Raw genomic sequence first — 13,209 nt, forward strand, 5'->3', positions numbered from 1 at the left:
ACATTTTACCTGCATCTAGCCTGTCCAATCCTTTAAGAATTGTAGATGTTTCTATAAGATCTCCTCTCATCCTTCTAAATTCTAGTGAATACAAGCCCAGTCGAACCACTCTTTCTTCATATGTCAGTCCCGTCATCCCGGGAATTAACCTGGTGAACCTATGCTGCACTACCTCAATAGCAATAATGTCCTTCCTCAAATTAGGAGACCAAAATTGCACATAATATACTTCAGGTGTGGTCTCAGTTCCTCCCGCCCACTAGATCCTCAGTTCCCTAGTATTTCTGGGAGATTGGTACTGACTTCACTGAGGAAGACACTAACTAACTGATTTGCCATTTCCTTGTTTTCAATTATAAATTCACCTGCCTCTGTCCCAAAATCTGACAATGTGCACTTTAACCACATGTTATTTTTTTTCCATTACAAATCTCAAATTGTGGAGTACAGAGGCAAATAAATAAATGATGGGTGTTTGTCACAAAAATTATGGAGGGCACTGTAGCAGATACAATGTCTGAAGTCTCTCAAATAAAGTTGTAGTTGTCATGATCTTTATATAAGGTTAAGGATATTGACGTTCTAAGGAGGGAGGAAGCCTAATCATTGGGTTCTAAATTAGCCAGTTAGGTTCCATAAATTTGGATTTTACTTCAGTGATGAAAGTTCGGGGAGATGTGGCTGACGGCTTAAAATAACAACATGTTGCATACAGCCTGGTTGTCTAGTTTATTTGAGATGGAAAGGGATCAGAAAGAACATAAGTAATGTGTTTTGGGCACTCACATCCACAAAGTGTCAAGAACATGATTGTATTGCAGCCTCTAAACAGACCATAATCCGTACTCAAAAAATAAAAAACATTTCCACCATTGTTATTTGAAATGATAAGAAATGGAATATTGTATAATTGCTTTGTGAAGAAAGGTGGTGTACAGAGAAGCAGAGAAAGGTGGAATAATTTCTGCTCTTCCATCTTCCATGGACATCAGTATGACACAGCAAATGAGGCACTAAAAATGTATTTTGTATTTTGGGATAGTAACTGATGCCAAAAAAAGCTTTGAATAATGTCCTAAATTCTAATCCAACATTTGCTTTCTCTTCAAACATTTGATGATGCACAAAGCAATGATTAGAATGTATTTAACACAGAGAGTGGTGAATCTCTGGAACTCTCTGCCACAGAGGGTAGTTGAGGCTAGTTCATTGGCTATATTTAAGAGGGAGTTAGATGTGGCCCTTGTGGCCAAGGGGATCAGAGGGTATGGAGAGAAGGCAGGTACGGGATACTGAGTTGGATGATCAGCCATGATCATATTGAATGGCGGTGCAGGCTCGAAGGGCCGAATGGCCTACTCCTGCACCTAATTTCTATGTTTCTATGTTTCTATGTTTAACTAATATTATTTATATTGCAAAGTAATTCCAATACACTTACCCCAGATTGCCATAAATACTGCATATGCCAGTGTTCCATAATTGTCAAATATAGATAATTTCTGTGGATTACATGAAAAAAATGCAATAAACTTGAATACAATGGTATTTTAAATGTAAACAGAACTTGAAACATTAATGTGTTCAAGAAGGAACTGCAGATGCTGGAAAATCGAAGGTACACAAAAATGCTGGAGAAACTCAGCGGGTGCAGCAGCATCTATGGAGTGAAGGAAATAGGCGACGTTTTGGGCCGAAACCCTTCTTCAGACTGATAGGGGGTGGGGGAGAAGGAAGGAAAAAGGTAAGGAGGAGGAGCCCGAGGGCGGGGGGAGGGGAGGAGACAGCTCGAGGGTTAAGGAAGGGGAGGAGACAGCAAGGGCTAGCAAAATTGGGAGAATTCAATGTTCATGCCCGCCGGCCGCAGGCTACCCAGGCGGAATATGAGGTGCTGTTCCTCCAATTTCCGGTGTTGCTCACCCTGGCAATGGAGGAGACCCAGGACAGAGAGGTCGGATTGGGAATGGGAGGGGGAGTTGAAGTGCTGAGCCACCGGGAGTTCAGGTAGGTTCTTGCGGACTGAGCGGAGGTGTTCGGCGAAACGATCGCCCAACCTCCGCTTAGTCTCACCGATGTAAATCAGCTGGCATCTAGAGCAGCGGATGCAGTAGATGAGGATATTGTGACATTCTAATAGAATATTCTTCTTTCATGCATAATTTCTGATGCCATATTCCATTTCCGAAATTCCATTAACACAGATGTTACCCCTGTCTTTTATGGAATTATATATTATAATAATATACGTCATAGGATATGACAAAAAAGGCAGCACCTGACAAAAAATTTATAGACTCACATTTCTTAAAAGGACATAAAATGTATTTGAAAATCTGGGAGATAGATTTTGAAGGAAAATCTAATTATGCATTATTCCATTTCTAACTACTGTGTTTGAAACTGAAATAAGATATTTTAATTTGGTATTTCCTGTAAAATATAAAGATAAGAAAGTGTCTCAATCTATAAAAGTCCTTCCATTACTTTCACCAGTATCAAAATGTCAATGGCGCAGAACTCCTTCGCTCCCAAATCTGATGGGGGAACTTTTCTGAAATGGAATTACTGATATATTTTGACATTCTCACACTCCAACCTTATATCATGAATCCATTTGCAAGGTTTGATCCTACTAAAATATATTGACCTTATAATGAGCTTAGTTTTATGTTTAGTTAAATTGAAATACATTCTGTTATCTAGCTTTTGCTGTCTTTACAATTGAACCTAAAAGCATTTAAAGAACCTGCAATAACTCATATTAACTTAATAGTTCCTTATTCACTGGAGGTTTGGTGGCTACTAAGCAAAACGTTATTTCTCAACAACTAGTATAGGTCTTGCATACTGTATGTATCATGTATACCTTACCATGTATCTATACACTATAAATAGATTGATTGTAATCATTGTCTTTCTGCCGACTGGTTAGCGTGCAACAAAAAGCTTTTAACTGTGCCTCTGTACATGTGACAATAAACTAAACTGTCTTCAAATCCATAATTCACAAATAAACTAAGGAAAATCTTGCTGTTCATGACTGAGTTATTAATATAGATCAAGTTAAGATTTTGGGATAAAATTAAATTTTTACCACATTTAGGTCATTAGCTTTTTTAGCAATAATGCAGAGGTATGATAATATTTATATAATCATATAATACATAAATGATGTGAGATGCTATGAATGCACATACCCTTGAAGATTGACATGTAATATTGAGTCTCCAGTAGAAACAATCTCTGTCACATTGAGGACACATGATGAGTTGACCTCCAATCTCAGGATCACATACTTCCTGACTTAAGACAGAAACAGAGTAAACACAAAAAAAATCCATTATTATATCGCAGAACAACTCCCCACACATTTAGGTTTCTTAAGTTTAAACTGTGTTGAACAACAAATAATAATAAAAGACAGTGGCTAATGTAGTATTGTACAAAAGTGATACTGACATTGCTAATAATTAATAACTATCAGTGCTGTAACACTCCAACATAATTAAATAGCAAACATTTTGTGTTTTGAATTAAAAAATATACTTAATCTGCTGCTAAAGTAAACTACATTGGTTGATTTTCAACCTATCTCCAAATAGACTTTAGAATGTATCTTAGAGATACAGTGTGGAAACAGGCCCTTCAGTCTATTGAGTCCATGCCGATCATTCCATACACTAGCACTATCCTACACGTTAGAGAAAATTTACAACTTTACCCAAGCCAATTAACGTACAAATCTGTACGTCTTTGGAGTATGGGAGGAAACCGGAGCACCCGGAGAAAACCAAAGTAGACACAGGTAGAATGTACAAAATCTATACAGACAACACCCATAGTCAGAATCGAACCTGGGTCTCTGGCGCTCTAAGGCAGCAGCTGTAAGGCTGAGTCACTGTGCTGCCTCCCACTACAATACTGTGTAGCCCTTAATTAAGAAATTAAGAAAAATTGCAACACTTGCCTAAAGCCACGCTCAGGAGACCTGAAATCATAGGATTGTTACGGCACAGTGAGAGGCCTTTTGCTCAGAGTACATTCCTAACCTCTTCCTCCATACCCTAAAAATTACTTTTCCTCTTGACCAATATGTAGAAGAACTGACTAGAAGATAGGCCATCCTAGACTGGGTATCATGTAATGAGGAAGGATTAGTTATGGGATTAGTTATTAGTGACTGCAGGAGACTGCAGGAGACTATGCGGTCGCCACATGTTCATGGGTGGTTACCGGGGTGTTGCCTTCATGGTCGTGAGGAGTTCCCACATTCTGGGAACTAGTCGCAGCGTTATTATGGTCACCACAAATTTTTCAACAGTTCACAGTCGCCGGCAGTCCCCTGAGTTTAGGAGCAAGGAGATCCTACTGCAGCTGTACAGAGCCCTGGTGAGATCGCACCTGGAGTATTGCGTGCAAATTCTGGTCTATTAATTTGAGGAAGTACATTATTGCTATTGAGGGAGTACAGCATAGGTTCACCAGGTTCACTTGTGGAATGGTGGGACTGACATATGATGAAAGAATGGGTCAACTGGGTTTGTATTCACTAAAATTTAGAAGGATGAGAGGTTATCTTATAGAACCATAAAATTCTTAAAGGATTGGACAGGCTAAATGCAGGAAAAATGTTCCTGTTGTTGGGGAAGTCCAGAACCCAGGGTCACAGTTTAAGAATAAGGGGTAGGCCATTTAGGACTGAGATGAGGAAAAACTTCTTCACCAAGAGTTGTGAATCTGTGGAATTCTTTCCAATAGAAGACAGTGGAGGATAATTCACTGGATGTTTTCAAGAGAGAGTTAGATTTAGCACTTAGGGCTAAAGGAATTAAGGGATATGGGGAAGAAACAGGAACGGGGTACTGATTATAGAAGATCAGCCATGATCATATTGGCTCAAAGGGCCGAATGGCCTACTCTTGCACCTATTTTTCTAATTAAGCTCCAATTGGTGACTCTTGTGTACTGCCGAGGTGAGGTCTGTTGTATGATTTTACCGGGTTGTATGCAAAACAAAGCATTTCACTGCATCTCAGTACATGTGACAATAAAGTATAATTGAATCAGTTTAGATACTACTTTGGCATTAGGCTTGGTTTTCTTGGTTGAACGCTTAGCCTGGTGCTATAGCACAATACTTTGTGTTTTAACAGTCATTTAACATTTTGATAATTTTTACCTTATTTGTTCAAACAACAATGTTCTCTTACCTCCAAGTATTGTAATCCATTGTTAGTATTCCAAAGATAAAACACAGGAGACCAGTAAACCCAGCAATGGCCAACATGCCCGTGTAGAAACCAAGCCAAGCAAAGTATATTCCAATCTTCTCTCCATAATACTTCCTGCAATTGGAATTTAAAAAAAAACTGTTGGCAGGAGGTACAAACTTCCAGTTAATTAAAGTAACTTCAACTGTGCAATGAAACAGAAGAATTATAATAGAAACACGGAAGATTGCACGTTTCGGATATTAGTATGGAGTTGTTCTATGGTAGAGAGATGTGGCTAAAGATCTGCACTCTTGGTTTCCTGTTCATTAAAGTTTATGTCCAGAAAACTAAGCAGAACATGCAGTATATCGTTCAGTCTCTGTCTCAAATCATTTCTGTAAAGCAAAGGAGGCAGAATGCTTATATTGTAAATTACCTTTTTTATTCATTGCCGGCAAGGCCAGCATTTATTGTCCGAATCAATTGCCCTTAAAAAGGTGGTGTTGTGTCAACTTTTAAAATTATTTCAGTGAAGATACATACATACATACTGCTGTTGGGTTAAAGTCTATCTATTTATGGTGGTACTCAATCAGCTTTTGACAATGATCATCTCTGCATAGTTTCTATTTATTTCACCAACTTTGCATTTTCCATTTATTTCCATGATTTTTAAAGCAGCAACACGTACAACTAAAGTTTTAGATTAGGATCCACCATAGCAATCACATCGAGACCATAAAGCACCTATTACCAAACAGCGGGCAAAATAAGTGTTTTATTTATTACAGAAAAATCATACATTATTCATTCACTTTTGGGATCTGCCATTGCCGTGAAGACCATAAATTTTTACCCATTCCAAACTGGTGCTGGCCAGTTGATTTCCTTTCAAATAAAGATCAATCTTAAATGTGTAACAAGCAACTGGTTAAAGTGCTCTAGTCGAAAAAAGGTAAAACAGAGAAATGGTATGGTGGTGCAGCGGTTGTGTTTCTGCCTTATTACACCAGAGAACCGGGTTTGATCCTGAGTTTTGCGCTGTCTGTGCGGAATTTGTACGTTCTCCCCGTGACCGCGTGGGTTTCCTCAGGTGCTCTGGTTTCTTCTCACACTCCAAAGACGTACAGGCTTGTAGATTAATTGGCTTCGGTAAAGATTGTAAATTGTTCTCAGTTTGTAGGATAGTGTTACTGTATGGAGATCGCTGGTCAACTCGATGGGATAAAGGGCCTGTATCTGCGCTGTATCTCTAAACTAAATCAAACTATGTTTGTCAGCAGCATTGGAAACTTTTCATTTCATCAAAGAATCATTTATTTTAAGTTGCATTTTCAAATGTTATTAGATAGTTATTGTACATTGACATATTGATTATAATATCAACATAAAAAAGGAAATGATACTTTAGATTCTCACTTTCCTTTCATATATTTTACTTTTACTGAGGGAAATCTCTCATCTTTTCTCAATTTTCTTTTCAGCTTAGCTCAAAGTATTTTTCTACATTAACTCAATTAGTGTAAAAGGATTTTATGGCAAGTATTTGCCTCCACGCAGCGGCATGTATAAAAACATAATACCAGATAAGCTCATTAACGTCAACATAAGATTTGCTCCCTGAAGGTCTTACACCTAATTTCGCACAATATAAATTTATACATTAGAAAGTAAATCTGTTGGAACCAATTGTTTAAAGAGCATTGGAAATCTAATTAAGAAAGCAGCCAAAAATAATAAATGGTAATACATTTATGCTATTTCCATCTCCGCTGCACAGCTTAAATATAATGCACCGTGGTAGACACAAAGACATTTGTTAAGTGGATATTTAAGACATAATTTGATCTGTTACTCTCAATAAGCTGACTAATTAAGGACTGTGGACACTGCTGGCAAATGCAGTGTTTATGGTCATTAGCTACATATCTTTCAAAATTTAATGGTTAGCCACCTGTTTGATTTGCTGCTGTTTGATGCGTGCATGTACTTGGACAGTGTGATAAGAAGTTAGTTCCAGAACTTGTTGAAATGAGGAAGGATGTTGTATGTCCTAAATAAGAATATGAGCAACTTTGAAGTGCTGGTTCTTTACTACACGTGAGGTATCCTTTACTACCCTGGAGGTAGAACGCATACTCTGAAGCCAGAAGTATGACATGTGGAAAAGCAAATGGTTAGGGTCTGGAAAGCACAGTGAGAGGTAGATTTGGAAACAGATGCATTATAATATTAAAAATGGAACTGGCTAAACATCTAAAAGAATTTGCAAGGTAAGGGAGAGTGTGGATGAGTGGAACCGTTTGGATTCCTTTTACATATGCAAATTTGGACTGAACAGGCCAAGTAAACTTTCCTCCAGGAAATATTCAGTGTTCCTCTCAAATGAGCTTTGATGAACAAAATGAATATTTACTGTCAATCTGGTTGCTTTATCTTAGACCCTGTGAGTTTCTTAATTGTTATTAGAACTGTAGTCATCCAGAGAGGTAGTGACCATTTCAAAACACTCCTGACTTTTGTTTTCCATTGGAAAAGCATTGGGAAGTTAAGAGCCGAGTTACTTTCTACAGAGTATCTATCTCCCGAGCTGCACATTATTGATGAAGTTTCAAGTAAAACTTTTTATCTGTCCCACCTAGGCGACTTTTTAGGCGACTGCAGGAGACTATGCAGTCGCCACATGTTCGCCACATGTTCGCGGGTGATTGCCGGGGAGTCGCCTTCATGGTCATGAGGAGTTCCCGCATTCTGGGAACTAGTCGCGGCCTCATTATGGTCGCCACAAATATTTCAACGTGTTGAAAAATTAGCAGTGACCAGTGAAGCTGCCATGGAGAGTAGCGAGAATACTCGTGCCGTGGGTGGGTCACCAGGACGTCCTAGTGGGTTGCCTAGGAGGTTGAAGGTTCTCGGAGGTTCTCGAAGGTTGTAGCCGGTGCTATAGTTTTAAACCTCAGCAGTAGTTTTCAGAACCAAGGATAACCACCCGGCAATGTTAATGTCCCCTTCCTGTACCAATTTTCCTGGCCTGGGCCTCCTCCATTGCCAGAGTAGAGGAATAACATATCATATTCTGCTTGGTTAGCGTACAACCCAAAGGTATGAACATTGTATTAACAGGTAACAACCCAATTCCGCCTGTCACCCCACATCCTTTTCTTCTCTCCTCCCTCCCTTTTCTAGCTTTCACCCCTATATCACAATTTGTCTGAAGAAGGGTCCCAACATGAAACATCACCTATAATGTCACCCAGTGATGCTGCCTGATACGCTGAGTTACTCCATCAATTTTTTTTTTTTTTAAAGTATAGCAGCATCCACAGTTCTTGTGTCAAACACTTAATTTAAAACACTGTAAAATTAAATTGGTGTAACACAGTGGCGCAGCAAAAGAATTGCTGCCTTACAGTGCCAGAAACCCGGGTTCATTTCTGACCATGGGTGCTGTCTGAACGGAGTTTGTATATTTTCCCTGTGACTGTATTTTCCCTGAGACTCCCTGTTTCTCCGTGCTCCAATTTGCTCTCACATTCCTCTCACACTTAAAGGCCCTTTACTGAATTGTCTCTTGAGTGTAGGACAGAACTAGTGTATGGGTGACTGTTGATCATCGTGGACTAGGTGGGCCTAAGAGCCTGTTTCCACGCTGTATCTCTAAACTAAACTAAAATATCCTCCCATTTTAAAGTTGCTTCGGTTTAGTTTGCTCTAAAAATAGTATCTGGCATGACGTACTGAACTTAATTTTGAATCTTAAATCCTCTCCTGCACTTTGTTGGTTGGTTAAAATGATCCCAAATGAAACAGGATAAACAGGTTTTGTTTAACTACAAAAGGTGGGGCAGTAACGTGGTTGGCATACTAGATCACAAAGGCCTGGCAGAAGATTAGGCTGCTCTGTGTTTCACTCATTCAATTCCTACCTGAGTCATGACATGAATGCTGTGCTGAGCAGAGGCCATGACAACTACTTGTTGAAGGCAGGAAAAATTCCAATAATTAACTAATTGGAAGGAAGTCCTTGTTACTTGCAGGGATGCGTTCCAAGGGACTTGGAGATTAATCCGGCAAATCTGTCAGCTGATATGTACATTAGGCTGTTGTTTGTTGACCACAGCTCAGCGTTCAACATTGCCATCCCTTCCAAAAGTATCAATCTTATGAAACTATGTCTCTGCTTGTGCCTATGTTATTGGGTGCTCGTCTTCCTCATCAGCCGATCACAATTTGATTCTTCACCTCCTCATCAGCAAACCACAGCCAGAACGAAATGGCAATGCTTCCTCCTTGATGACCATCAGCGTATAAGCATTTGAAGTTAGTGTGCTCAGTCCCATTCTCTACTCCCTCATTGGACCCATGATTGTATTGCTAAACATAGTTCCAACATCATCTTTAAATTTGCTGACCATACCACCATTGTTTGACGAATAATGGGTAATGACGAGTCAGAGTACAGGAGGGAGATTGATTTTCTGATTGAATGGTGCCAGACAACATTCTTGCTTTGTGTTAGCTGGGCCAACACGTCAAGAACTTCAAGATCCAAGGCATGCATATCTGAGGATTTTTCTGGATCCAGCACATTGATGCAATCACAAAAAAAGCTCATCAATGCTTCTACTTCCTTAGAAGATTGAGGTGATTCAGCATGTTACAAAAGTACTCTATCGAACTTCTACAGGTGTGCAGTAGAGAACATATTGACTGGTTGTATCACAGCTTGTTTGGTAACTCGAATGCCCAGGTTCAAAGGATACTGCAGAACCACTTTGGATTTATCCCTTAGTCCACTCCATCAGGGGCATTGACCTCCATAGCAATGAAGAGACTACAGGAAGTGTTGCCTCAAAAAGGCATTTAACATCATCAAAGACCCGTACCACCCCATCCAGGCTCTCATCTACCTAGAACTATTAGGAAGGTGGTACAGAGGCCAGAGAACCATGATGTCCTGGTTCAGGATGGCTTCTTTCCAGCAACCACCAGGCTCTTGAACCACACTGCACAACCTTAACCACAATCCTACCAAAGCAAAGATCTACTATGGGTTTTGGTTTAGTTGCACTATGTACTTCGGTTTTTAATACTATTATGGTCTAGTTACCTAGTATTGCTGATTATTAATGTATTATATCATTGATTATGGTATTTTTATTGCTGTGTTATTATGTAAATGTGCCTGTAAAGCTGCATCAAGTAAGAATTTCACTGTTTCGTTCCCAGTGCATATGCCAGTTAAACACTCTTTCCTCATGACTATTGAAAGCCACTGGCTGGATGAAGACCATGGGTATAAACAATGAACAAAATCACAATTTTCCTATATTAAATGCTACTATGTGGGAATTTACTCTACTGAATTTCTGTTGAATCTTACCAGCTGCTTATTTATAAAATGTTACTACATTATTTGAAATTATTAGTTATTGCTTCGAAGGCATAAATCATATCTTACTTATATTTGAGATGACTGACAGACACTGCATAGTTTCATTGCGATCTCAGATTTACCAACTCTCGACAACCTTGAAATGTTTTTTTGTTGGATGCAGATGTAATATTCTAAATGGAGTATTTTAAGTTACAGATGAAGGAAGAAGTACCTGATGAGGTCCAAAGGCTGCAGTTTGTAAAAGTTCTTGGGATGAGCCCACTCCTGGTATAGAAGGAACCTTTCATTGGGACACAATGGGTCTGACGATTTCTGGTTGAATTTACACTGGAAGAGATAAGTATGTACCATATTTTATTAAGAAACCTAAATATTAGTTTTAGTAATATTTGTTGCCTCACTCTTCAGAAATATCCTTTCCAAAATATTGATAGGGCTGACAAAATACTTCTGTTAAATTGCTAACTTATACTTTTACAGATTTTTTGAAACACTACATCTGGAAGAGATGAGATTCCTCTTAGCAGGCAAAGCAGACCAATTCCAAAAGACGTGGTCTACGTTTTTGGAACTATTACAAGCATGAGGTGCAATAGCAATCACACAAATAAATAAATAAATAAACAAACGGACAAATAAATAAATAAATAAATAAATAGATAAATAAATAAATAAAGGGTGCCAGGATCTGGCAACGGGGAGGGGGGAAACAAAACAACAAAAACAGACTTGGTTGGTAGTCCCCTTTCTGCGGAGTTTAATGTTATAATAGAGCGATTGTTTCTCCTTTCTTTTTCCTTCTTTTCTAAGGTCTACTTTCTTTCTTTACATCCTTCTCTAACTTCTTTTCTAAGGGGCTTTCTTTTCTCAACACTCTCCTGCACCTTCACGGCTCCTGCGCACTTTCCTTTACTTCTATCTTTTTTTTTTTTAAAGCTCAAAAAATGAAGCGGTACAAAAAATGTATTAAGACATATGTGTTGTGTAGTATTGTAACTTACCGTACTTCTAATAAAAATAAAAAATAAAAAAAATAAAAAATACTTTTACAGATTTTAATGGACAGAGCTCGTCTTGGGCTGGTAATTCTTATATATTTACTTACATTTTAAGTATGAAAGAACAAAAAAAGTCCTTACTGCTCCAGTCTCACGCAACTGTAGGTTTGTAGGTGAATAAGACTCTGTGACTGTACCATACCATTAACTGGTGTGGAGAAAATATATTACTCATATTACTCATATATTTTTATGAGTAAAGTTATAAGATTGCTCAAGAATCTCAATTTCAGTGTTGGTCTGTTGGTATTCTTACACCAATATGGTTCAACATATGCCGATTTATGCCATACAAAAAAGTGTATATAAACAAATCTCTATGTCATGAAAATTAGAGGAATACTATCCAATGTACAACTACTTAACTATTTTTTTATTTTTTTTTCAGAATTACCTTTATTGTCATTCAGACCTTACGGTCTGAACAAAATTTCGTGCCTGCAGTCATACATACAATAATACAATAATAAACACAAATTAACATCCACCACAGTGAGTCCTCCAAGCACCTCCTCACTGTGGTGGAGGCAAAAATCTTAGGGCTGCAGTCTCTTCCCTCCTCTTCTCCCTCTGCGCTGAGGCAATACCCCACCGGGCGATGGTACAGACAGTCCCGCGGCTCATGGAACCCCGCAAACGGGCCGGCTCAAACACCGCGGCCCGGGGTGGTCGAAGCTGCTGCCCTCCAGTCCAGCGGACGCAGCCGCTGGCCCGCGGCTGAACCCCGGACTCAGGTCACCGCCGCCAGAACGCCGTCCCAGCCACTGGAGCACCGTTCCAGCCCCGAGCCGGATCACCCTCACGTGAGTTTCGTTCCACCCTAGAGCTGGGACGCTCCAACGGGAGCGCCCTTCCACTCTCGAGCTGGGCCGCTCCGACGGGAGCGCCATTCCACCCTTGGGCTGGGCCGCCCCGACGGGAACGCCACAGCCCTCACGGGAGAGTCTCAGCCCCGCGCCAGGCCGCCCTCACGGGAGCGTCACAGCCCCTCACGGGAGCGCCGTTCCAGCCCCGAGCCGGACCGCCCTCACGGGAGCGAGCCCAGGGCAAGTCCTGACAGGTTCTGCCTCTGGAGTCTCGAAGTCGCCAGCTCCGCCATTAGGCCTCAGCGCAGACGGAGGCAGAGAAGGGGGATACGACAAAAAAGTCGCATTCCACCCGCATGGAGAGACTGAAAACCCTGTTTCAGCCCCCTCCCCACACACACATAAAACAACCTAATAACCAAAAGTATAACCGAACTAGACAAAAAAAACAAAACAAAAAAAAAAAACAACACAAAAAAAGTAAAATCGAACGGACTGCAGGCGAGCCGCTGCTGCCAGGGCAGCGCCGCCACTTCCGGATTTGTTTTATATGTTTCATCCCAATAATTAGATGACAAATGCAGAGAAACAATTAATTACCTAAATTTACTTACATCATGGAGTGTATAAGCTGCCTTGTATGTATTTGAGTCCAGAAGTTTAGTAATACCAAACTTGCTGGGTTTTCCTCTTTTATATTCACTGCGATTCAAAATATAATTGACCTGCAAAAT

The 13,209-nt window shown here is 39.9% G+C and overlaps 1 protein-coding gene across 2 annotated transcripts in view; it reads right to left on the reverse strand.

Moving 5' to 3' along the window:
• ano6 (anoctamin 6) overlaps positions 1–13,209 on the reverse strand; it is a 107,085-nt gene that overhangs the window by 31,684 nt on the left and 62,192 nt on the right. For both annotated transcript variants that reach the window (XM_055650703.1, XM_055650704.1), the window contains 5 exons: positions 13,090–13,200; positions 10,823–10,938; positions 5,211–5,345; positions 3,198–3,303; positions 1,442–1,502 (listed from right to left, as the gene is read on the reverse strand). In XM_055650703.1, coding sequence (XP_055506678.1) covers positions 1,442–1,502; positions 3,198–3,303; positions 5,211–5,345; positions 10,823–10,938; positions 13,090–13,200 — 529 coding nt within the window. The remainder of the gene's footprint in view (positions 1–1,441; positions 1,503–3,197; positions 3,304–5,210; positions 5,346–10,822; positions 10,939–13,089; positions 13,201–13,209) is intronic.

Source organism: Leucoraja erinacea, chromosome 19 (genome assembly GCF_028641065.1).
Source record: "Leucoraja erinacea ecotype New England chromosome 19, Leri_hhj_1, whole genome shotgun sequence".
Lineage (NCBI taxonomy): Eukaryota > Metazoa > Chordata > Chondrichthyes > Rajiformes > Rajidae > Leucoraja > Leucoraja erinaceus.